This window comes from Microchirus variegatus, assembly GCF_963457635.1.
Source record: "Microchirus variegatus genome assembly, chromosome: 16".
Taxonomy (NCBI): domain Eukaryota; kingdom Metazoa; phylum Chordata; class Actinopteri; order Pleuronectiformes; family Soleidae; genus Microchirus; species Microchirus variegatus.
Genome location: NC_139817.1, coordinates 2363316 through 2386028, shown reverse-complemented (window position 1 = coordinate 2386028; position 22713 = coordinate 2363316). Strand labels below are relative to the sequence as shown.

At 43.7% G+C, this 22713-nt stretch overlaps 3 protein-coding genes across 5 annotated transcripts; 1 reads left to right on the top strand and 2 right to left on the bottom strand.

The window, feature by feature from the left end:
- Window positions 1-732: 732 nt before the first annotated feature.
- On the bottom strand, window positions 733-10709 carry dusp16 (dual specificity phosphatase 16). Its single transcript, XM_083902736.1, has 7 exons — window positions 10518-10709; window positions 4706-5326; window positions 4478-4616; window positions 3067-3230; window positions 2826-2985; window positions 2611-2734; window positions 733-2370 (listed from the first exon to the last, which is right to left on the bottom strand). The coding sequence occupies exons 2-7, from the start codon at window positions 4943-4945 to the stop codon at window positions 1305-1307; spliced, it is 1893 nt and encodes a 630-aa protein (XP_083758862.1). The 5' UTR covers window positions 4946-5326; window positions 10518-10709; the 3' UTR covers window positions 733-1304.
- A 2442-nt stretch (window positions 10710-13151) lies between these two features.
- Window positions 13152-15006, top strand: crebl2 (cAMP responsive element binding protein-like 2). 3 transcript variants are annotated; one of them, XM_083903065.1, is made up of 3 exons: window positions 13152-13240; window positions 13897-14094; window positions 14200-15006. In XM_083903065.1, exons 1-3 carry the CDS (start codon window positions 13217-13219, stop codon window positions 14362-14364), a joined length of 387 nt encoding a protein of 128 aa, XP_083759191.1. In that variant the 5' UTR covers window positions 13152-13216; the 3' UTR covers window positions 14365-15006. The 3 variants fall into 3 exon arrangements, with proteins under 3 accessions (XP_083759191.1, XP_083759193.1, XP_083759192.1); XM_083903067.1 differs by having other exon boundaries at window positions 13191-13231; XM_083903066.1 differs by lacking the exon at window positions 13152-13240 and adding an exon at window positions 13253-13420.
- Window positions 15007-17524: 2518 nt separating this feature from the next.
- On the bottom strand, window positions 17525-18814 carry gpr19 (G protein-coupled receptor 19; the record flags this gene model as incomplete). The annotated part of the gene is made up of 1 exon (XM_083902203.1): window positions 17525-18814. The coding sequence occupies exon 1, from the start codon at window positions 18788-18790 to the stop codon at window positions 17525-17527; it is 1266 nt and encodes a 421-aa protein (XP_083758329.1). The 5' UTR covers window positions 18791-18814.
- Between the last annotated feature and the right edge of the window lie 3899 nt (window positions 18815-22713).

Sequence of the window (22713 nt, the reverse complement as noted above, 5' to 3'; positions counted from 1 at the left end):
GATATTTACAAGTGTGTTATATATATTACACAACATGTATTTGGGCTTATTTACTGTGTCAAATGTCATACAATACAATACATTATATGTTTTATTTTATAGGTCAAACATTGAATGTAATACTGTATGTAATATATGTTGTTTGTATTATATACATGTTGTCTTAAATATATACTGTGTGTTGTTCTATTCATGTTTCTTAAACATTATACACGCATATATACACACGTATGCATATATACACACGTATACATACAGTATATACACGCATATATACACGTATACACATATACACATATATACACGCATATACACACATATACACGCATATACATATATACATATACACGCATATACATATATACATATACACGCATATACATATATACATATACACGCATATACATATATACATATACACGCATACACATATATACATATACACGCATACACATGTATACATATATACACATACACACGTATACATATATACACATATACAAATATATATATGTTTAACACTGTACATAACGAAAATTATATTTTATACACTACATTAAGTCATGTTTCATGTATAAGTGTTATACGTGTGTCATGTATGCATTTCCAGCGTTGCATGCGAGTGTAATGACACAAGTTGTCCACCAGAGTGCACTGTTGAAACATGGGACACTAAAGACTCCACACACTGACACACGTCTCCACCTCCCCCCGTTTCACTTCAGAGTCAAAATGAACTTTATTTGACTAAAACAAGTGAACATGAATCATCAAGTGTGACGTCATCATTTCTTCTGGCAGCGCAACACACACACACAAATGTACACACATGTACACACACACACACACACCTGAGAGTCTTAGTGAGGATCTGTGCGGTCGGGCGGGGGGAAACGTCACGCGTGTTCATCAGAGTCTGTCGTCATGGCAACACACACACACGCGCACACACACACACACACACCGGCAGCATCCCGATGCTCGGCGACAAACTTTATACGTACGACACCGCCGCCATTTTTCAAAACAGCAGCGTGTGATGTTGTAGGGAAAAAACGGCCGATAAAAAACCGAAAGAATCTGAAATTTACACGATTTATGACGTTTTACTCACAATGTAATAGTTTTTTTTTTCTTCTTCATGTGACAGCGGCCGTCACTCCCACCCTCACAGGGGTCATGTGACCCTCGCTCTTCAGTCCTGTGAGACGCGGCGGCGGCGGCGGCGTCGGGTGGAAACTGACGGCGACACATCCCGCGTGTCATGGCGTGGACTGGGCACTAGGTGGCGCTGCGTGGGGTCCTCAGGAGACCTCGATGACCTCCATGCTGCCGGAGAAGCTGGACTGACTGCCCACCTTCCCGAGCTCCTCCCTCGACCGGCTGTCCGTCATCCCGTCCCCGAACTCCATCTGGCAGCTCCGCCTCTTCAGCTGCTTCTCGAAGCTGCTCTCCTCGTGCCAGCTCCGCCTGGAGTCGCCGCGGTCGCCCGTCCTCTGCCGGGCGCTGCTGCGGCGCCGCACCGCCTCCAGGCCGTGACTGCAGCTGTACGCCGCGAAGCCGGCGCCGCCGCCGCCGCTCAGGAAGGACGTGGAGTAGAAGCGCGCGGAGTCGGAGGCGAGGTACCAGCCGCCGGCGAGCGAGGACGTGGAGACGGCGACGGGGCCCAGCAGAATGTCCGAGTGCCAGCCTTTCAGGGCGCCGCCGCTGCCGCCGCCGTGTCCGGCGAGGTGCTGCTGGCTGCGCGAGAGGCCGAACAGGAAGCTGGTGGCGTTCTCCGTGCTGCCGCTGCGGTGCAGCTGCTGGGAACAGTGAGGTTTAGCGAAGCCGCTCGACGGCGGCGGCGGCAGCGGCTGCGGCGCGTTAGCTTCGTCCTTGTCAGGGCTCTGCTCCGGAGTGGACTGCTCCGAAACCTCCTCCACCGGTGAGAACTGGCACGGTTTACTCGCCGGCTCTTTAAACGCCGTGGGTTTGTAAAAGTCCGCAGGGTCACCTGACCCGCCTCGGTGCGAGGGCGCCGCGCCCGCCTCGCCGAACGACTTGATGTCCAGAGAGAACGAGCGCTTGAGCCGCGCGTTGTCCTCTCCGCCGTCGCCGAGCTGCAGGCCGCTCAGAGCCTGCGGCAGCGCGCGCTCGTCGGTGGCGGCGTCGGCTAAGACGCACGGCAGCGTGAGCGGCTCGAGCACGCTAACGCTAACGCTAAAGGCCTCCGGGCAGGGCTGAGGATCCAGGTCCTCGGCGAGAGACGGCCCGTCGACGGCGGGCGACGCCAGCTTCCTCTGCGGACTCTTGATCTTCTTCTCAAAGTCCAGCAGCTGACCCAGGAAGTTGAAGTTGGGCGAGATGGTCGGACGCTTCTCCTTCACAAACCTGGAAAAAAAAGAGCAGAGGAGGCGGGTTCATTAGCGCCCATCACGGCGAGCGCCTGCTAACGAGCGGCGGCGCGGGGGTTAACGAGCGGTTTAACAAAGGCTGCGACTCGTGAGGACAGAGCGTCCGCTTTGTTCCGAGGAATGCGCTCAAATCTGACTTCAAACGACCCGAGGTCACGCGACGCCATCTTTGGCGTCTAAGATCTCAAACAAACAGGAAGTAGTGCGACCGACCGACCTGTAGGCCTCGTCCAGCGTCATGTCCATCCTCTTCATGATGTAGGCGATGGCGATGGTGGCCGAGCGGGAAATCCCGGCGAGGCAGTGAACCAGGACGCGAGCGTTGGACGCTTTGGCCTTTTCTGAAACAGAGGAAGCGGAGACTGAGCGGCGGAGTCACGCGGCGTTTAGTGTTAGCATAGTTTGACGCCGGCGGCGGCGTCGTCGTCTGACCTATGAACTCCACGGATCTGTCGAGCCACGGCAGGATCTTCTCGCAGAACGAGTCGTTGACGGGGACGCGCAGGAAGTGCGCCTCGTGGATGAAGTCGGGTTTGGGGCAGGTGTTGCTGGCGTTGAGGACGTAGACGATGTCGTTCTGCAGCATCAGCTCCTGGGAAAACAAAGCGGACGTTTTCAGCTCATGAACGCGAGACGTTCTTTTTCCGCGTCGCGGTCCAGCGGGTTTGCGTACCTTGTTGAGGACGTCCCTCTGGCAGCCCAGGTACAGGTGCGGCAGGATCCGGGTCGGTCCCATGTTGGCGACGGGGAGACACGGCTGAGACATGCAGGAGGGAACCAGCGTGGACTTGCCTTCGCAGAGACCAGGGAACAGGTGAGAGAACTCGGAGAAGCCGCCTGAGGGACGAGGACGAGGTTAGAGAGACATCAGATCTTAAGGTCAAAAGACCTCCAGGATCTACCTGGAGGACAAGGTCAACAGGCAAGATCAGGGTAACGTTTACCAAATCTGGCCAACCCTGCTAGCCACCGTGCTAGCATGTCCGCCGACGATCAGAGACCAGGTTTAACAGGGTCTCTGCAGGTTTCAACAACTCAAATTTAAGACTTTTTAAGATTTTTTAAGACCATAATGAATACAATTAAAGACCCATTTCAAATCCATACTGGCAAAAAAGCCGGGCAGTCTTCCGTTTTACTTTTTGCTATTTTTTTGGCTAACGTTTAGCTATTTTAGGGTGATTGGTCTATTTTTTTAACTAACTTACCTGTGTTTTGGTCAACTATTAGCTATTTTTGTTGACAAACATTCCTACTTTGAGGATAAGTTGTCTATTTTTTACCAACTTATCGGTCTCCTGTTTGTTTCAAGGTGATTTGTCCATTTTTGTTACCAACTTATCCGTTATCTTTTAGCAATTTTTGCTAAATTTAGCTACATTTTGTCACTTTTAGCTATTTTTTGGTATCTTTAAATAACTTTAGGGTAATTTATCTACTATTGACAACGTCTTTTTGGTTGTTTGGTTACATTTTATTATTACTTATTTTCTCCGCTGCTATGCTAACCTGCAACACTCCGCGGCGCGCGCACAGCACGCTAGCTAGTGGTGCTCGATAAATTGTCACCGGGCAGCACAGGCGACCTACTTTAGTTCCGTGTTGTAGTTATTGTTATCGCATCCTCAAAAATACAAACATTTCAAAGCAAGACTGAAGTTTACGCATGTTTTAAATAAAAGTTACGTTAATAGATTTTTAAGACCTTTCAAAATTGTATTTTAAGACCTTTTAGGAGATTTTAGGAGACATTTTAAGGCCTTAAATTACTGGATTTAAGACTTTTTAAGACCCTGTTGAAAGACCTGGTTTTAAGGTTTAGAATCAGGTTGATGTTAGCGTTATGAAGTGTGCGTTTGTGTTGCTCTGCCCTCGTCTCTTGTTGCCAGGCAACAGCGCACTCCCAGCATGCACTGGGTGGCAAAACCCTGGTTATAAATGTTGTGGAGTTTTTTTTTTTGCTTTGGCCACAAAAGTCAGTTCAGGTTTTAGGTGTAAAAATCCGAGGAGATTCATTCGACAGGCGAGATAACAACCTCCGGCCACCGGGTGTCGCCGGTGCGGCAGGTTTTTAAAGGCCTCACCTGACAGCAGGTGCACGGAGGGGAAACTTCGCTCCAGTTTCCCCAACAGGACGCCGAGGAACGACTCGGAGCCGAGCGCCGTGGCGTCAGAAGAACTCTGATCGTAGACGACCACTTCCTGCTCGCCCTGCAGCTCCAGCTACACCCAGGAAACAGAGGTGAGACCAAGATGGCGGCACAAGTATTTGAAACACAAGGGAGGCGGGGGAGGCGGGGGGCGGGGCTTACCTTCTTCTTGGCCGAGTGCTGCAGCAGCTCGGCGATCTGCACCTTGTCCTGCTGCAGCCGCCGCTTCATCAGCTTGGAGCAGTTGACGTTCACCGCCTCCAGGATGTGCGACACGTTGTAGTCCACGAACGGCCGACTGTCGATCAGCACCACGCGGTCCAGGCCGCCCTCCAGCAGCGCCACCAGGGCCTCGGCGCCGATGCCGCGCACGCCCGCCGCCGCCGTCGCACACCTGGACATGTTACAGCGCCCCCCGCCCCACCCTGCTGGTAGTGCCCCGCCCACTCCTGGGTGTACCCGAGCCAGCGGTCCGGGCGCAGCGACGCAGCCTGGCGAGGGAAACTCAGAGGATGAAGAGCTCCATTGTGTCGGGCCGGTATGATGTCATCCAGAGAGAGAGAGAGAGAGAGAGAGGCCTAACTGTGTGTGTGTGGACGCTGGAGGAAGTGTGTGTTCCTGTTATATATGCGTGTGTGTGTGTGTGTGTGTGTGTTTTGAGGGGGCGGGGCTTCATTCACACCACAGCCGGCGGGAAACAAAAGGCGTCTTTTCTCCTGGACTGAGGACCGATGACATCACTGCGAGGCTCAAAGCTGGCCGTCATGCTGAAGTGGATTCAGACTGAAAAAAAAGAAAATAAAGAAAGAAAGAGGAAAAAAAATTAAAGTTTGTTCAGTTTTGTCATGAAGTCGTTTTAACACTTTAAACTTCTGCTGATACACGAGGAAGAACTGAAGAGATCTTATGTCATTATGTGCGTTTACCTTTTTGTTTATCTACTTGTTTTGACTAACTTCAAACTATGCTAACTCTGCTCATTTTTGGCAACTTTTATGCTAATCTTTAGCTACATTATGACTTACTTTTATCATTCTCATGCTTAACTTTTATATAACTGTAAAGTTAGACAACTACTTTGGGGATGTTTTTTTTGCTATTTTTGATGAGCTTAACCGTCTTTTGGTTGACTTTTATTTGTTTTGCTAACGTTGAGCTGTTTTTTGCTAACTTTTAGCTATTTTAGGGTGATTTGTCAATTTTTAACGAACGTATCCATCTCTTTTGGTTAACGTTTAGCTATTTTTTTGTAACTTGGCTATCTTTTTGCAAACGTTGAGCTGTTTTTTGCTAACTTTTAGCTATTTTAGGGTGATTTGTCTATTTTTAATCTACGCATCCACCTTTTGGTTATCTTTTAGCAATTTTTGCTAGCTTTTAGCTACTTTTAGCTATTTTTTGGGTATCTTTGAACTACTTACTACTTACTTATTTTATTTTCTAATGGTTAACCGTTAGATACTGTAAAGCTATCTAACTATTTTGGGGATGATTTTTTGCTATTTTTGACTAGCTTGTCTGTCTTATGGTTTACTTTTAGCTATTGTTCTGGCTAACTTAAATAACTTGAGGTTTAAGTTGTATATTTATGACTAGCCGTTTTTTCCGCTAACGGCAAGCTATTTTGAAGATAATTTGTTGATATCTGACCAACTCATCTGTCTTTTGGTTAAATTTTAGCTAATTGTTTTGCTAATTTTTAACTATTTCAGGATGACGTTTTTTCTCTCCATTGTTTTGGTAACAGTTTAGTTAACAATGTATCTTATATCTTTAGGCTAATGTTGAGCCACGTTTTACTTAGCCTTTAGCTATGTTTTCATTACCTTTCTGCCTCACTTCCTGTACATTGCTGCCGATAACGTTCCTCTACGGTACATGTATATACACATACATGGTAAGGGGGTGGGGCTAACCACCTCTTTGAGACGGGGGGGGGGGCTTTTAAGCGGATGTCCCGACTGACGCAACCCTGACCATTTATCCGGGCTTGTAAGGGAACCTCGTGGACTCGGGTTGCCTGGCTAAGAGGTAACACGCAGCCCTTTGGTCTGACAGGATTTGAACTGGCAACCCTTTCAGTTACAAGCCAAATTCCACTTTCCACTGGGCCGAGAGCCAAATCACTCGGAGGACCAGCATCAGTGATGATAAAAATGAGTCTGGTCCCGACGTGTCTTCAGAGCTTTTTAACTTCCTGTTAATGTTAACACACACACACGCACACACACACACACACACACACACTGACTCACAGGTCTACAGCAGGAATTTCCCTGATGTCGTACAAACCTACAGTTACACAGACGACTAAAGAAGAAGAAGTAGAAGAAGAAGAAAATCCCCAGACACATCACACCTCATAAAAGAAGATTTAATCACTGCGATGATGATGATGATGATGATGATGATGATGCTAACTGCTCTCAGACCTGCACTGAAGTAACGGGAACACGTCACTGAAACTAAAAGCGTCTGGACGAGCCGCCGTCGCCGCGGACGCAAACGTCGCCGCGGACATTTTCCAGAGCTCTCGGCTCAGACGTCTGGATAACGTCGGCGTTAGCTCGCGTGAGAAAAAAAACGCAGCTTAGCGGGAAAAGCTCCAGATTAATCCACAGCGAGCCACTTTGGACAGTTTTCCTGCCGCCACCTGCAACTCAGACCAAGCTCCGCCCCCCTCTCCCCTCCTCACCTGAATGTTCCAGACGTTCTAAATTCTGAATAAAGGAAAGTTCCATCTATTTGTTCTCCCTTTAGCAGAGATTAGAGTGAAACTACGTGAAAATGACGACAAACACGAACAACCAGCGACGCAAATTATAGCGTCGCTTCTGTCACCTACGCCAAAATCGTCTGCCGTCGTCTGGTCTTCAAGAAAACCCCTTAACGCCTTTCCTTGAATTGAACTATTAGCTATTTTTTGGCTAACTTTTAGCTATTTTAGGATGATTTGTCCATTTTTGACAAAGTTTTATCTTTCTTACGACTACTTTTTTCAATATCTAATGGTTAACTGTTAGATACCGTAAAGTTAGATAACGATTTTTTGCTATTTTTGACGAGCTTATCTGTCTTTTGGTTAAAATTTAGCTATTGTTTTGCTAACGTTTAACTTTTTTTAAGTGTGATTTGCCTATTTTTGACTATCTTGTCTGTCTTTTGGTTAACTTTTAGCTATTGTTTTGGCTAACTTAAACACACTGAAGTTAAAGTTGTCTATTTTTCGCTAACATTAAGCTATTTTGAAGATAATTTGTCTATTTTTGACCAACTTAACTGTCTTTTGGTTGAAATTTAGCTAACTGTTTTGCTAACGTTTAACTTTTTTTAGTATGATTTGTCTATTTTTGACTAGCTTATCTGTCTTTTGGTTAACTTTTAGCTATTGTTTGGATAACTTAAATACTTTAAGGTTTAAGTTGTCTATTTTTCGCTAACATTAAGCTAGTTTGAAGATAATTTGTCTATTTTTGACCAACTTATCTGTCTTTCGCTTAACATTTAGCTAAATGTTTTGCTAACTTTTAACTTTTTTAGTAAAATTTGTCTATTTTTGACTAGCTTATCTGTCTTTTGGTTAACTTTTAGCTATTGTTTGGCTAACTTAAATAATTTAAGGTTTAAGTTGTCTATTTTTTACTAACATTAAGCTGTTTTGTGGCTAACATTAAGCTATTTTGAAGATAATTTGTCTACTTTTGACCAACTTATCAGTCTTTTGGTTAACCGTGAGCTATTTTTGCTCGCTCTAAGCTATTGTTATTGTAACTTTTAACTATTTTAGGATAATTTGTCTACTTTTGACCAACTTATCCGTCTTCCGGTTAACTTTTAGCTAACGGCTTTGCTAACTTTGAACTATTTTAGGATGATTTGTCTACTTTTGACGTTTTGGTCACATTTTAGTTAACAAATTTGAATTTGCGACATTCTCCGTTAACAATGGAGAATTGTTAATTAACACGTCTGACCCAGAAAATGTCCTGTTACGTTCTTCACCGTCACGTCATCGCAAACACACGACAGGTTAAACCAGATCGAGGGGGGCGGAGTCAAAGTGACCTCGAAAACGTTTCCTGCCCGTAACTAAATTTGAAAAATTATATCAACAAGGAAATATAATAAGATTATGAAAACACTTTTACAAAGTTTGAGACGAACATTTTAAAAGTGACGCTTCACGCAAAAAAATATACAGGGTTTTTTTCCCCTAATTTCCATGGGATTAATGAATGTGTTATTCGATCAATTCGATTATTTAATGAGGTCATGTCTGTTTAAATCCATGTAATATATATTTTACAATTTTTTTTACAATAATAAACAATCACATCTGTAACTTTAATGTCAGTTTGGGATTATTTAATGAGGTCATGTCTGTTTAAAGTCCATGTAAAGTTAATGTTGGCGACTTTAAAACAATCTCAAATCATGTTTTTTGAAGCTAACTTTGGTTGAAGCTAACTTTTGTTGGAGCCAACTTCCTTTTTTATGAGTTTTAATAAAATAATAAAAGATAAGCCGTTTATTTCAAGTGATGTGACAAACCTTGACATGGGATTCAAATGACCACGAAAAACAGGTGTCTTAACAACGTTTTATAATAAAATTAATACACAATACATTGTTTTAAAAAGTTTTTAAAACAAGGCATGATCCACTTCTTCAAATTTTTTTCCTATGAGGTTTGGTATTGAACGAATAAGACTTTTTAACTTTTTATATTATATTATATTAAAATATAAAGCAGCATTTAAGTCATAAACAACAACAACAAACAAGGAATGATATAATAAATAAATATCAGGAAGATGAAGTGCAGGTATGTTAATAATGAAGTCTTTATATTCACTTCCTCCTTTAAAATGTACTTTTTTCCCATTGAGGTTTGGAACAGGGGTTTTTTTTATATTGTGTCACGTCCACAATATGGTTTTTAAGTGGTATTTTATTGAATAAATATATTAAAATGTGCTAAAAATGAACTTAATGAATCTAAAATGTGCTGTTTTTTCAATGAGGTTTGGTAATGAGCCACTGTGTATAGTTTTACTTTTACTATTAACAATATTTAATGATAAAGGCGTGAATAAAAGTGAATAAAGTCTCCTAAAATGTGCCGTTTTGTTCAAAAATAGTGTTTTTATGCGAATACATGCTTTATTATCGAGAACAGTTCATAGGTGAGTTAAAGGAAGTGAAAGAACCCTCTTCTTCTTAAATGTGCTGTTTTTTCAATGAGGTTTGGTCTGGATTACAGGAGATTATTTCATTAAATTACGTGGTTTAACGTTAATTTCAGGCGGTCAAAGCTTGTGTAAATACTATTATATAACACGGTGTGTGTTATTATGACCAGTTTACAACATTTTGCGAGCCGCCTGCGTGTTTAAGGTGTTAAGACAAGTCAATGTTTGTATACTTTTACGGAATAAAATACGCTGTTTTTTTCAATGAGGTTTGGTCTGGGATTACAGGAGATTATTTCGTGATGAAACGGAGTGTTTAAGGTTAATGTCAGCTGATAAAAGCGTGTTTAAATAGTGTTATATAACCAGCCGATGTGTGATATTATGAGCAGTGTTTAACATTTTAAAACTAGTGGCGTGTTTAAGGCGATACAGTAAAAGTACATGTGTGAATACTTGTAAAAATGAGCTGTTTTTTCAATGAGGTTTGGTCTGAGTGACTTATTCTTGTACTTTTACTGTGAGCTGATGAAAAACCCTGTTGTTTCGTGGTTTTCGACATATTCGGACATTACGTGAACATTCTCTTCGTACCTCCGGGGACCGAGTGTCCGCTCAAACCGCGACGGTTCGCGGTCACACTCGGTTCAAAACTCGAGGACTCGGTTCAAACTTGAGGGCCCCCCTCTCCCGGTAACGGAGCTCCGGCAGCTGCCGCGGCTCATTTACGCGTCTGTTTTTTTTTAAACGCGTTAAAGCGGCCGATGTGACGCTAAACTCACCGTTTAAAACTCGACGTCAGAGTCCGAAACTCCACCGGAACCGTCCGGTCCGGTCCGGCCTGGTTCGGGGGGCTTTGCGGAGCGGTTCGGCGGCGGCGGCGGTCAGCGGCCGTGACGAACCCCGGGTGAAGACGAGTCTCTTGACGGGACGAGAAGCGAAGAAAGTTGCGGCGAAGACGCGGAAAGCCTCGGTCCTCGCGCTGCCATAAGAGATGAGGTCACCGCGTTAAAAATACAGCGATGTCGTCATCGCTGCTCCAGTCAAACGTGAACTCAACAGGCTGCTTAAAGGCGCAGTGACGTCCACACTGAGCCGACACTAAAAAAAACAACATGGCCGACCGTACAATTTAAAGGGACAGTTGTAGAAAACTCTCCAAAACAAATCCCGTGAACGTCTTTCCCAGAATTCAACTATTAGCTTTTCTTATGACTACTTTTTAGATATCTATTGGTAACATTTAGCTAATTGTTTTGCTAACGTGTAACTCTTTTAGTATGATTTGTCTATTTCTGACTAGCTTGTCTGTCTTTAGGTTAACTTTTAGCTATTGTTTTGGCTAACTTAAATACTTAAAAGGTTGAATTTGTCTATCTTTGACAAACTTTTATCTTTCTTGTGACTACTTTTTAGATATCCAATGGTAACATTTAGCTTATTGTTTTGCTAACTTTTAACTTTTTTTGTATGATTTGTTTATTTTTGACTAGCTTGTCTGTCTTTAGGTTAACTTTTAGCTATTGTTTTGGCTAACTTAAATACTTTAAGGTTGAAGTCTATTTTTTTACTAACATTAAGCTGTTTTGTGGCTAACATTAAGCTATTTTGAAGATAATTTGTCTCTTTTGGTTAACGTTTAGCTATTGTTTAGGCTAACTTAAATACTTTGAGGTTGAAGTCTATTCTTTACTAACATTAAGCTGATTTTGGCTAGCATTAGGCTATTTTGAAACTTACTGCTAGCTTAACTTTTACCTATTTTTGCTCCATCTTAGCTATTTCTTTTGCCACAATTAACAATTTTAGGATCATTTGTCTACTTTTGACCAACTTATCTGTCTTCCGGTTAACTTTTAGCTATTGTTTCGCTAACTTTTAACTATTTTTGGATGATTTGTCTACTTTTGACAAACTTTTATCTTTCATATGACTACTTTTTACATATCTAATGGTAACATTTAGCTAATTGTTTTGCTAACTTTTGACTTTTTTGTGTGTGATTTGTCTATTTCTGACTAGCTTGTCTGTCTTTAGGTTAACTTTTAGCTATTGTTTTGGCTAACTTAAATACTTTAAGGTTGAAGTCTATTTTTTTACTAACATTAAGCTGTTTTGTGGCTAACATTAAGCTATTTTGAAGATAATTTGTCTCTTTTGGTTAACTTTTAGCTATTGTTTTGGCTAACTTAAATACTTTGAGGTTGAAGTCTATTTTTTTACTAACAACCTGATTTTGGCTAGCATTACGCTATTTTAAAACTTACTGCTAGCTTAACTTTTACCTATTTTTGCTCCATCTTAGCTATTTCTTTTGCAACTTTGAACGATTTTAGGATCATTTGTCTACTTTTGACAAACTTTTATCTTTCGTATGACTACTTTTTAGATATCTAATGGTAACATTTAGCTAATTGTTTTTAACTATTTGTCTATTTTTGACTAGCTTGTCTGTCTTTTGGTTAACTTTTAGCTATTGTTTTGGCTAACTTAAATACTTTGAGGTTTAAGATTTCTATTTTTTTTACTAAGGGTTTTACTTTTTAATATCAGTTTATCATACTTTTAGTTAGTTTTATATGAAAGATTTTTTGTACAATATATGGATTACGTGAACAAATATAAATAATCTTCATGGATTTTTTTGGAGTGTACGAATCAGGGGTTTAATGGCGAGCGACTCAAGGACAAAAGGCCGTGATGAAGGAGAAGTTTTTCATTCTGGAGCAATTATTGCGCATGAATAAGCCGCAGTGATCAAAGCTCAGTGAAGAGCAGGACGTGAACGCTTTCTGCTGCTCTGTGGGTCGACAGTGACGGGAGTCAACATTATATTTGTTGTTTCACTTCATTTAAATTGCTTTTTAAATTAAAATTTTAAACGTATGAAAGACGAAGTACATTTTTCGTACTTTTTAGGTGATAAAATATAAAGTAGGACGTCGTACAATACGCTTAAGATATAAAAAACAACAATTTAATTGAAGTTAGACGATTGAAAATAACAATATAACTTACAATCAGTGTTGTATAGAGTACCGTAAGGAAGTATCTTACCAGAAAATGACTTTGGTAGAAGTTGAAGTCCCTTTTTATAATATTAAATGGGTGAAAACTTAGTATAAAACAGTTAATAGACCATAATACCAATTTTATTAACAAAGACAGTTAGAGGAAATAGAGTAAAAGCAAAATATTTACTGTTATCTGAATTTTGTACTTACAGTAAGTACAGTAACGCAGTATTTGTACTTCATTATATTACAACACTGCCTATAACATTATATAAATGTACTTTAAATTCCCTCCGTCAGATTTAATGTATTATTACGTCTTTTATTTTATAAACGCGTAAAGTTCAGTGCACTTCCTCATTTTCACGCTCCATTTCCGTCGTGACTGTCTTTGTCAATAAAGTTTTGTTGAAGAACAAAACCTAAAAAAAAAAAAAAACACATCGCTGACATAGGCGCGTTACGTCATGAGGAAACACGATGTAAACAAAGTGAGACAGACCAATAACCCGGGTTAATTCCGTCTGATTGTGTGTGTTGTTTAGCCTCTGATTCACGCCGCGTTTACTGCTCGTTTGCCTCGGCGTGAGCGTTAGCCGTTAGCCGCCTGGAGCTAACGCCAGCTAGCCGCCAGCCCGTTAGCTCCCCTGACCATCATGGATGATAACAAGGTGAGAAGCTAACGGTGGCTAACCCCAGTTAACCAGCTTAAAACCAGCGACTCCTCGCAGACTTGTCCGCGGTCGGGTAACTGGTGGTAACGTATGGAACCCGGTTAGCTAACCGTCCCGTCGGCGACGAACTAGCTCGCTAGGCTAGCTGCGGGAGCATACGTACTTTAAATGGAAGCTAACTGCAGCTAACAATAGCAGCGTTGCAGCCTCATTGAACGTCGTGAATTCAGCTCATTCAAAGTCTTTAATTCAATTCCTGAATGATATATATGACAATATTAGTTATACGATGGTTATTTGTGCTCGTGTGTAGTTGTTTTACGTCTCCTTGCGGTTGTTGTGGGTCTTTTTGTAGTCGTTTTGAGCCTCTTTTTGATTTTAAAGCTGCACTCTGTGACACCTCAGTGTCGTTGTCGTTGTTGTTGTTGACGACTCCTCGGACATGCTAACATACGTGTGCTGTGTCGTGTCAGATGGTGGGCGGCAAAGTGAAGAAGCCGGGCAAGCGCGGCCGCAAACCCGCCAAGATCGACCTGAAGGCCAAGCTGGAGCGGAGCCGCCAGAGCGCCCGAGAGTGTCGCGCCCGCAAGAAGCTGAGGTACCAGTACCTGGAGGAGCTGGTGTCCAGCAAGGAGAGAGCCATCTGTGCTCTGAGGGAGGAGCTGGAGATGGTGCGCTCGCGTTTATCTTCCCCCAGATCCACAAACCACAGTCACAGGAAGCAGGAACTGATGTGTTGTTGTTACCGTTTGTTTGCTTGTTTCGTTTGTCGACAGTATAAACAGTGGTGTTCGGCGATGGATCAGGGCAAGATCCCGTCGGAGATCAAAGCTCTTCTGACCGGAGACGAGCAGAAACCGCCTCACAGCGGCGGCGGCGGCATCAAGGCGTCCAAGAACAACAAGAACAACAGCAGCGTCGGCACCAACGGTCAGAGCTAGAGCTGCTGCAGAGCGTCGACGCGAGAAAGCCTCGCTTTGGACGGACGTTGAAGACGAGGAGCGTCGCTCATCCACACACACGCACACGCGACACTTTCGTACGCCGCGACAACGGAAAATATCTCTGTTCGTCGCAAGACGGGGGGGGTGGGGGGGGGGAAGTGGTGTAAAACATCAGAATTAGGTCAATTATTGACGGTCACTGAGTTCAGTGAGAGAATCTGATGAGTCGTCGTTTTTTAACGCCCGATTTAAACGAATCGGCGAAGAAATTCAGACGCAAACGAGTCCCAATTTGACAAATTCAAGTACAACTTGAGTCACATGACTGATGAATGTCTAAAGAGGAAAGGAGTGTGTGTGTGTGTGTGTGTGTGTGTGTGTGTGTGTGTGTGTGTGTGTGAAGTGTTTGACTGACACAGTGAAGGTCAAAGGTCAGAGCAGCAGAGTCCAGATGTGACTCTGATGTGTTTCGGCTTCTGCTTCTCTGTGATCGTCAGTGATTTAAAAGAAAAAACTGCTTTTTGTGTATATATTTACGTCTATTGTATCGTAGCGATTTACTGTTACCATTTAATTTAGGACCAACGTTTGTGCACTTTTCTTCACTTTTGCACCTTCTTTTTTTTTGTTTTCCCTGAGAAAATAAAAAAAATGTTTGAGAAACCGACGTCGTAATTATTGCGTAACTGTGTGATCGGTTATTTAACGTTCGATTACAAAGAGCTGAAGTGAAAGGGAGAAGTCTCTCAAAGGATCGCTAAAAGTTAGTCAACCTATAGCCTCAAGTTAGCAAATAACCAAAATATGTCCAGAAAAGCAAAAAGACACCCAGTAAATAGCAAAAAAAAGCATCTGTTAGCTAATAGTTAGCAAATAACAATGCTAGAATTTAGCCAAAAGATGGCAAACAGATTGTAGTTAGCTAAAAGACGGCAAAACAAGTTTGAGAGCTTCAAACTGTGGAGGGTACAACCTGCCATAAATTATTATTAGAAGAAAGCTAGAGGTTAGCCAAGAGATAGCAAAACAATTTTGAAGTTAGCCAAAAGACGATAAAACAAGTTTGAGAGCTTCAAACTGTGGAGGGTACAACTTGCCATAAAGTATTATTAGCAAAATTATGTAGCACTTAGCCAAGATATAGCCTCAAGTTAGCAAATAACCAAAATATGTCAAAAAAAAGAGCAAAAAGTTACCCAGAAAATAGCAAAAAAAAGCATCTGTTTGCTAATAGTTAGCAAATAACAATGCTAGAATTTAGCCAAAAGACGGCAAACAGATTGTAGTTAGCCAAACTTGTTTGTCAAGTTCAAACTGTGGAGGGTACAACCTGCCATAAATTATTATTAGAAAAATTAGGTAGCACTTAGCCAAAATATAGCAACAATTGGCCAACATATAGCATCTGTTCGCCAATAGTTAGCCAATTTAATTTAGCCAAAACAAGTTTGAGAGCTTCAAACTGTGGAGGGTACAACCTGCTATAAATTATTATTAGAAGGAAGCTAGGGGTTAGCCAAGAGATAGCAAAACAAATTAGAAGTTAGCCAAAATACAGTATAAGATTTCCACAAAAAATTGGCTAAAACATTAGCCACAGGTTAGCAAATAACAATGCCCAAAATATGTAAAAAAACATACTAGAAGTTACCCAGAAGATGAGATAAGAGTTAGCAATGCTAGCTAACAATGCTAGAATTTAGAATTTACAAACAGGCAGTAGTTTGCAAAAACAAGTTTAAGAGCTTCAAACTGTGGAGGGCAGCATTATTCTTCTTAGTGTACAACCTGCCATGGATAATTGTTATTAGAAGTAAGCTACGCGTTAGCCAAAAGATAGCAAAACTAGGTAGACGCTAGCCTAATATTACATGTTCAAACAGCGCGATGTTACCCAAAAATTCATCGGTTAGCCCAAAGTAAGCAAATAACAATGCTAGAAGATAGCCAACTAGCTAATAGTTAGCTAAAAGCTGTGCTAAAAAGTATAAATTCACAGAAAGACACATAAAATGAAAATAAAGGGAAAAACAAAGTGACATCGTTCCGTATACAAATGTAAATAAACACATTTTTTTTATTGTCAAATCAACAGCGTTTTCACTCTGAGCGGAAACCTGAAAATACATTTAATCCATTATTTATATTTGTCGTTAATTCATTTCTCGTCATAAACTACTTGATTCATCAGGTAATTATTACAGCGCTGAAATCTGGTTAATTTCACCTGGAAATACTGAAAACAACATCTGAACCATAAATATGAAACATTAGTGCCTTCTGATGTAAATACCATCCTCGTGTCGTATGGATTTGATAAATTTTAGTTGTAAATAAAGTTTGGGATTGTTTAGACTAATAAAGTTTAGACTATTTTCCCCCCGCTGTGTTCATTCCTTACGTCACGCTAACTTTATCCCCGTGAATGAGAGCAGCCACGTGTCAAAGGTCATCAGTTCAGGTCGCCAGAGAGACCACGCCCCTTTCCTGGGCGACAGGAAACGGAAAAAAACAACAACGATATAATGTTTTTCTTCACATATCGTAAAAGTTCACGAGTCACACTCGAAGGCACCGTATTTCCCCGAGTCATTTTAAAATCGTTCCAGAATCTTTTGAGTTTCCTACAAACTGAAATTTGTTCTTAAGACAAAACAGGAAATTAGCATCTTTTTTTAGCGATCTTTGTTCGCAGAACTGGAAACATCGTGGCCCCGCCCCCCCCTCCCCTGATTAAAGTGAACCTTCGGGGCTTCAGCGAAACAGTGACGTCAATGTCAACAAATTGCTACTAACGTTAGCTTCGACCACGTGCATTACTGACAGATGGCCACAGACTGCCGTTAGCGAGCTAACAAGCTAATGTTTGCAAAAACACAACATTATGGTGACAAAAACAGTCCATCGAAAAACACGTCACGGAAATGAGTATCGATTCAAACCTTCGGTAGAAAATCAGTTTGTTGCTTTTGGGGACTTCCAATATGGCTGCCGCGAGGCCTGACATTAATAAAAAGCCCTTTATATCGATGGAACACTTACATTTCGTTAAAGTCAAATACATAGTGAGGACGTTAGCCTCCAGTTAGCTCACCTGTCATCGCTTTTTGAATAAATAATAAAGTTCATTTCACAGTTTCAAATTCCCCAAGGTCGTCTACACAAACGTGTTCGGCGGGTTAGCGTTCGTTAGCCACGCGACCTTCTTTTCCTTCGCATCTCGGTCAAACGCGTCGTAGACCGCGTCCTTGGCGACGGTCTTGGCCTGCACGGGGATGTCCACCACGCCGATGTAGTTCTTTTTGGCCACGCGCGAGCTCGCCGTGATGGTGTACGCGTTGCTGCGGTAGCACTTCATGGACGACATGCAGAAGGTCTCGCGCATGCCCCTCCTGAAGTTGGCGTTGTAGACGGAGTACAGCGTCGGCTTGGACGCGGTGGAGCTGAAGGAGACCCAGGTGACGGCGGCGAAGAACAGCAGCCCCCGCCGGCCCGGTCCATCGGACTCCTGCGGGTGCCACAGCTGCGCGACGTAGAAGGGCGTCCAGGTCAGGAAGAAGACCAAATTCAGCATCAGGAACATCTTGATGGTCTTGACTTTAGTCCGCGGCACGATGTTCATGGTGCGGCGCACCGTGTGGCCGTCGGCGCTGATCCGCCAGATGTAGCGGATCACCCGCTGGTACAGGGACACGATCAGCGCCACCGGTACCAGGAAACCGACCAGCAGGTGAGCGGCCGCGTAGCCTATACCGCCCCAGGCGTCCGGGAGGAAAAAGTCACAGTGGTTGTTGGACGAGGATCCGTAGAAGAAGAAGCACGGCGAGATGAAGGTGGCGTCCAAGAGCCACGACGCCAGGATCATCTTCTTGGCTTTCTCCCTGGACACCTTGAAGCTGAGCGGGTAGACGATGGTGTAGAAGCGGTCCACGGAGATGGAGAGCAGGACGTACACCTGCACGCCGGGGCACAGGTGCTGCAGGTAGCGCACGGCCTTGCACGCGGCGCCGCTTAGCGGCCAGCGACCGGACGCCACCTGCACCAGGACGAACGGCGCGCAGCCCAGGCTCATGAGCAAGTCCGCGCAGGCCATGGACACCACAAAGTAGTTGGTGGTGGACTGAGTCCGCCGGCTGCGGTGGATGACCAGGCAGACCAGAGCATTTCCCAGGATGGAGGTCAACCACAGAACCCCGAAAACCAGTCCCAGGATCGCAACCTCGCCTGAAGTCAGCTCGTAAGAGACGTCGGTCCGGTTGGCCCGGCCGGAGGAGGAGCCCTCGAGGCTGCACAGGGGGGTTGTGGGTAAGGTTGCCAGGACAGTGGAGTTTTCCCTCTCCGAGTAGTTAAATGACATCTGATAGGTGAGCGACGGAGAGTAAAGGGAGGGGTTGACGCCGAGGGACGACTGCGCATAAACCATCGCTATGAGGCTGCACCAGAGAGGGGGCGCTGTGGAGACAGAAGCGGATTCAGCGTTAGTACGAACCGCAGAAGAACCTGAACCAGACTCTGGTCCTCGATCTCTTTCTGATGGTTGGTCGGTCAGGTGGTCGGTCAGGTGGTCGTTAAGGTGGTCGGTCAGGTGGTCGGTCAGGTGGTCATTAAGGTGGTCGGTCAGGTGGTTGTTAAGGTGGTTGGTCAAGTGGTCCGTCAGTTGGTCCGTCAGGTGGTCGATCAGGTGGTCAGTCAGGTGGTCGGTCAGGTGGTCGGTCAGTTGGTCCGTCAGGTGGTCGTTAAGGTGGTCAGGCAGGTGGTTGTTAAGGTGGTTGGTCAAGTGGTCCGTCAGTTGGTCCGTCAGGTGGTCTGTCAGTTGGTCAGTCAGGTGGTCCGTCAGGTGTTCGTTAAGGTGGTCGGTCAGGTGGTCAGTCAGGTGGTCGGTCAGATGGTCGGTCAGTTGGTCCGTCAGTTGGTCCGTCAGGTGGTTTGTCAGGTGGTCGTTAAGGTGGTCGCTCAAGTGGTCCGTCAGGTTGATCAGGTGGTCCGTCAGATGGTCGTTAAGGTGGTCGGTCAGGTGGTCGGTCAGTTGGTCAGTCAGGTGGTCGATCAGGTGGTCGGTCAGTTGGTCGGTCAGTTGGTCGGTCAGGTGGTCATTAAGGTGGCCGGTAAGGTGGCCAAATGGTTGGTTGGTAGGTGATATAAGACTTTTGGTTGGTTGCTAGTTGGCGCACGCGGCGGATTAGCGGCGAGAACTGTTGCCTTTACAGCAAAAAGTTTCAGGTTTCAACCATCAACCGAACTGCCTTTGCCGTTTTTTTTCTCTCTTTCCTGGTTCCACATCGAGACGACGACAAACAACAATCGAACGACCTTGTAAGTAAATAAACGTATCGCCAGTGAAACATGAGCAGCAGCAGCAGCAGCCTGTGTAATTTCATTAATCCAGTTAAGTGTCCACAGGGAGGCGCTGTCCTCCGGGGACGTCCATTAAAACCAGCTGAAGAAGCCCAAGAGGAGAGGTTCTGTTTATCATCTCCTCTGTGTTTACGCTGATTTAGTTTCCTCCTAGCAACACACACACACACACGCGCGCGAGTAATTCCACTCCAAATCTCATCATCTGGACGCATTTCGTATAATTTTTAGCCAAACTAACACAATATTTCTGTTTTGTCTGTTCGGGGCTACCGTAGAAACAAGGCAACACAAGATGGCGTCTTCCGTAAAATCATGGTTCTTACACAAAGTACGTTAAAAAACAAAACAATTGCGGCGTGTTGATCTCGCTAGCTAGCTATTGTTAGCAATGGCAGTCGTTTCAAACGTACTATTTTACCAACAAAAACATGTAATTAGAAAAAAAATAATAGAACAGTACTATTATACGTACGACGCGATTGTTATTATCGCAAGTGGCAGCCATTTTGTAATCCCGCGTCGGAGTTCGTGAGGTTGTTTTCCGACTTTCCGAGTTGTAAATCCGACCCGAGGGGAGCGTTCCAGACTGCAACGTCCGACTAGGAAGTCGGAAATTCCATCTCCCAACTACAACCGGAACGCGTCGTCGTCAGTCGGAATCTACGAGATCTACGAAAACAAAAAAAACAAAAAAACAACAACAATATTTTCCACTGAATCCATTTAAACGTGAAATAATAACGTTATTCGCGATAAGTCAAATAAAACCCGAGCTGTGATTGGAAACAGTATCGATCAGCGTCAACGTTAGCGCTGTGTTGCTATGGTAACCGCGGCTAAATGTACCATTGCTCCAGATACACAAACAACATGAGGATGATGATGATGATGATGAAGAAGCTGCGTTTCATTCAGAATTAATCATCAATCAAAAAAAAACAAATAAAAAAATAAACACACAATAAAAACAGGTTGATCTCGCGCCGCGTGCGTCATCACAGCTCCTTCAGCGCTCGCGCACACACACACGTCATCGATCGATCACTGATCAATCGATCAGTGTCAATAAGATGAGGAGCGCGAGGACAGAGTCAGGCCTGAGAGTCCGACATGTTTGCTCCTGATGATGAAGATGATGATGACGACGGAAACAAACAAACAAACAAACAAACCGTCAAAATAAAAGCACAAACAAACAAACAAACAAACGTCGCCGACGGTTCGACGGTGTTCGCTCGGTTACAGTCGGCTGTTGTCGGTGAACTCACCGGAGGAGAGAGGAGGAAGAGACGCTGCATGATGAGGAAGAGGAGGAAGAGGAGGATGATGGTGTTTTTCCGTGATTCAGAGGAGGAGGTGTGCGCGTGAGAGAGAGAGAGGGAGCAAGCAGGGGCGGGAAAAGCTGCTGTGAGGACCCCCCCCCCCCCCCCATCTCACCTTAAAGGGACAGCAAAAAAAACACCACCAGATTTTCTCAAGGACAGATTTAGGCCACGCCCACTTTCTCATCTCCAAAAATCAACGTTAGCCGCGCACGCTAAGTATCTGCGGACCCTTGAGACGTTTGGCTACGTTTAGCGTTTCAGCGTTCAGCGTTTTTTCGGAACGTTCCGACTTCACTGACGTTGTCGCGCTTTTTGGACGAGACGTCGCGACTCAACGTGGATTAAATATGAATAAAATAAAAGTCAAAAACTGGATTAACAACATAAGTTAGCGTTAAAACAGCGGTGAGGGAAAAACGCTACCACGCTATCGTAAAAGAAGGTCAAATAAAAATAACGTAAATATTAGTGAGTAAGTATATTCAAAGTAAACGCGCTACACAACAAGGATTTCGGTATAAGCATTTAAAAATGCCCATTGCGACAAATCAACGTTATTTTTCTGACCAAACTGTCACCTGTTATCGCGAAATAAAAAAGGTTGCGACATACGTCATTTTCATTATGGCAACCCATAATGCTTTGAGTTTGCCGCGTTCTATTTGTGGTCGGAAAATGGGAGTCGGAAATCATGCAAATGTTTCGGGCTAGCTATTGTTAGCAATAGCACTCGAGGACAACGTTCTACGTGGGGTTTTTTTTATGCACACAAACAGAGTAGCGTAACATTTACGCTAAAAAAAATTAAACAGCGTTTACGACAAATTTAACGTGAAACAAATATGACGGTAATATTAAACGTAGCAGAGTTCGTACGGTGGACAGTGAGAGAGAGAGAGCGCTTTACGAAGTGCGATAAAAACGCGAAAATGTTCTCAAGATAACTTAAGCCTGAAGTGAAGTCGGTAATAAAGGGTTAATTCAACTCATGTTAATGACAGTGTTTGTTGATGACATCATTAACCTACGATGTCACCGATGACATCATTAACCTACGATGTCACCGATGACATCATTAACCTACGATGTCACCGATGACATCATTAACCTACGATGTCACCGATGACATCATTAACCTACGATGTCATCAATCGTCGATCAGGTTCACGTCGTCATCGTCGTTAAAAAGCAGACGATGTCGTCGTCTTCGACAATTACTGCTGCGATGCTGACGCCGGCTGCTGTCGCAGCATGTTGCCATGGCAACCGCCGGGCGCCGGGGAAACTGATTTTCCAACAGGCCTGTTGCTACGGGCAACCGGTGACCGAGAGAGAGAGGATGATGATGATGATGGAGGAGGAGGAGGAGGAGGTGAAAAACTGTAAAAAAAAATATATATTTTAGAATTAAAGCGTTTGCGATAAACGTGTGAATTATCAATAAACCACAATCGCTGAGTCATGGATGAGTCGGCGTTTCTCTCTCTCTGTTGTTGTCGTTTCAGTCACACGATCAACAGGAAGTCGTCGATTCTTCAAAATGTACAATTTACTGATTTATTTCATTTTATGTTAAAATAATAAGCTAAATATTTGGGGGAAAAAAGCAAAATGTTCCCCCCAAATTTTTTATAATTTGGTCTGACCCGCCTTGACGTTCTTT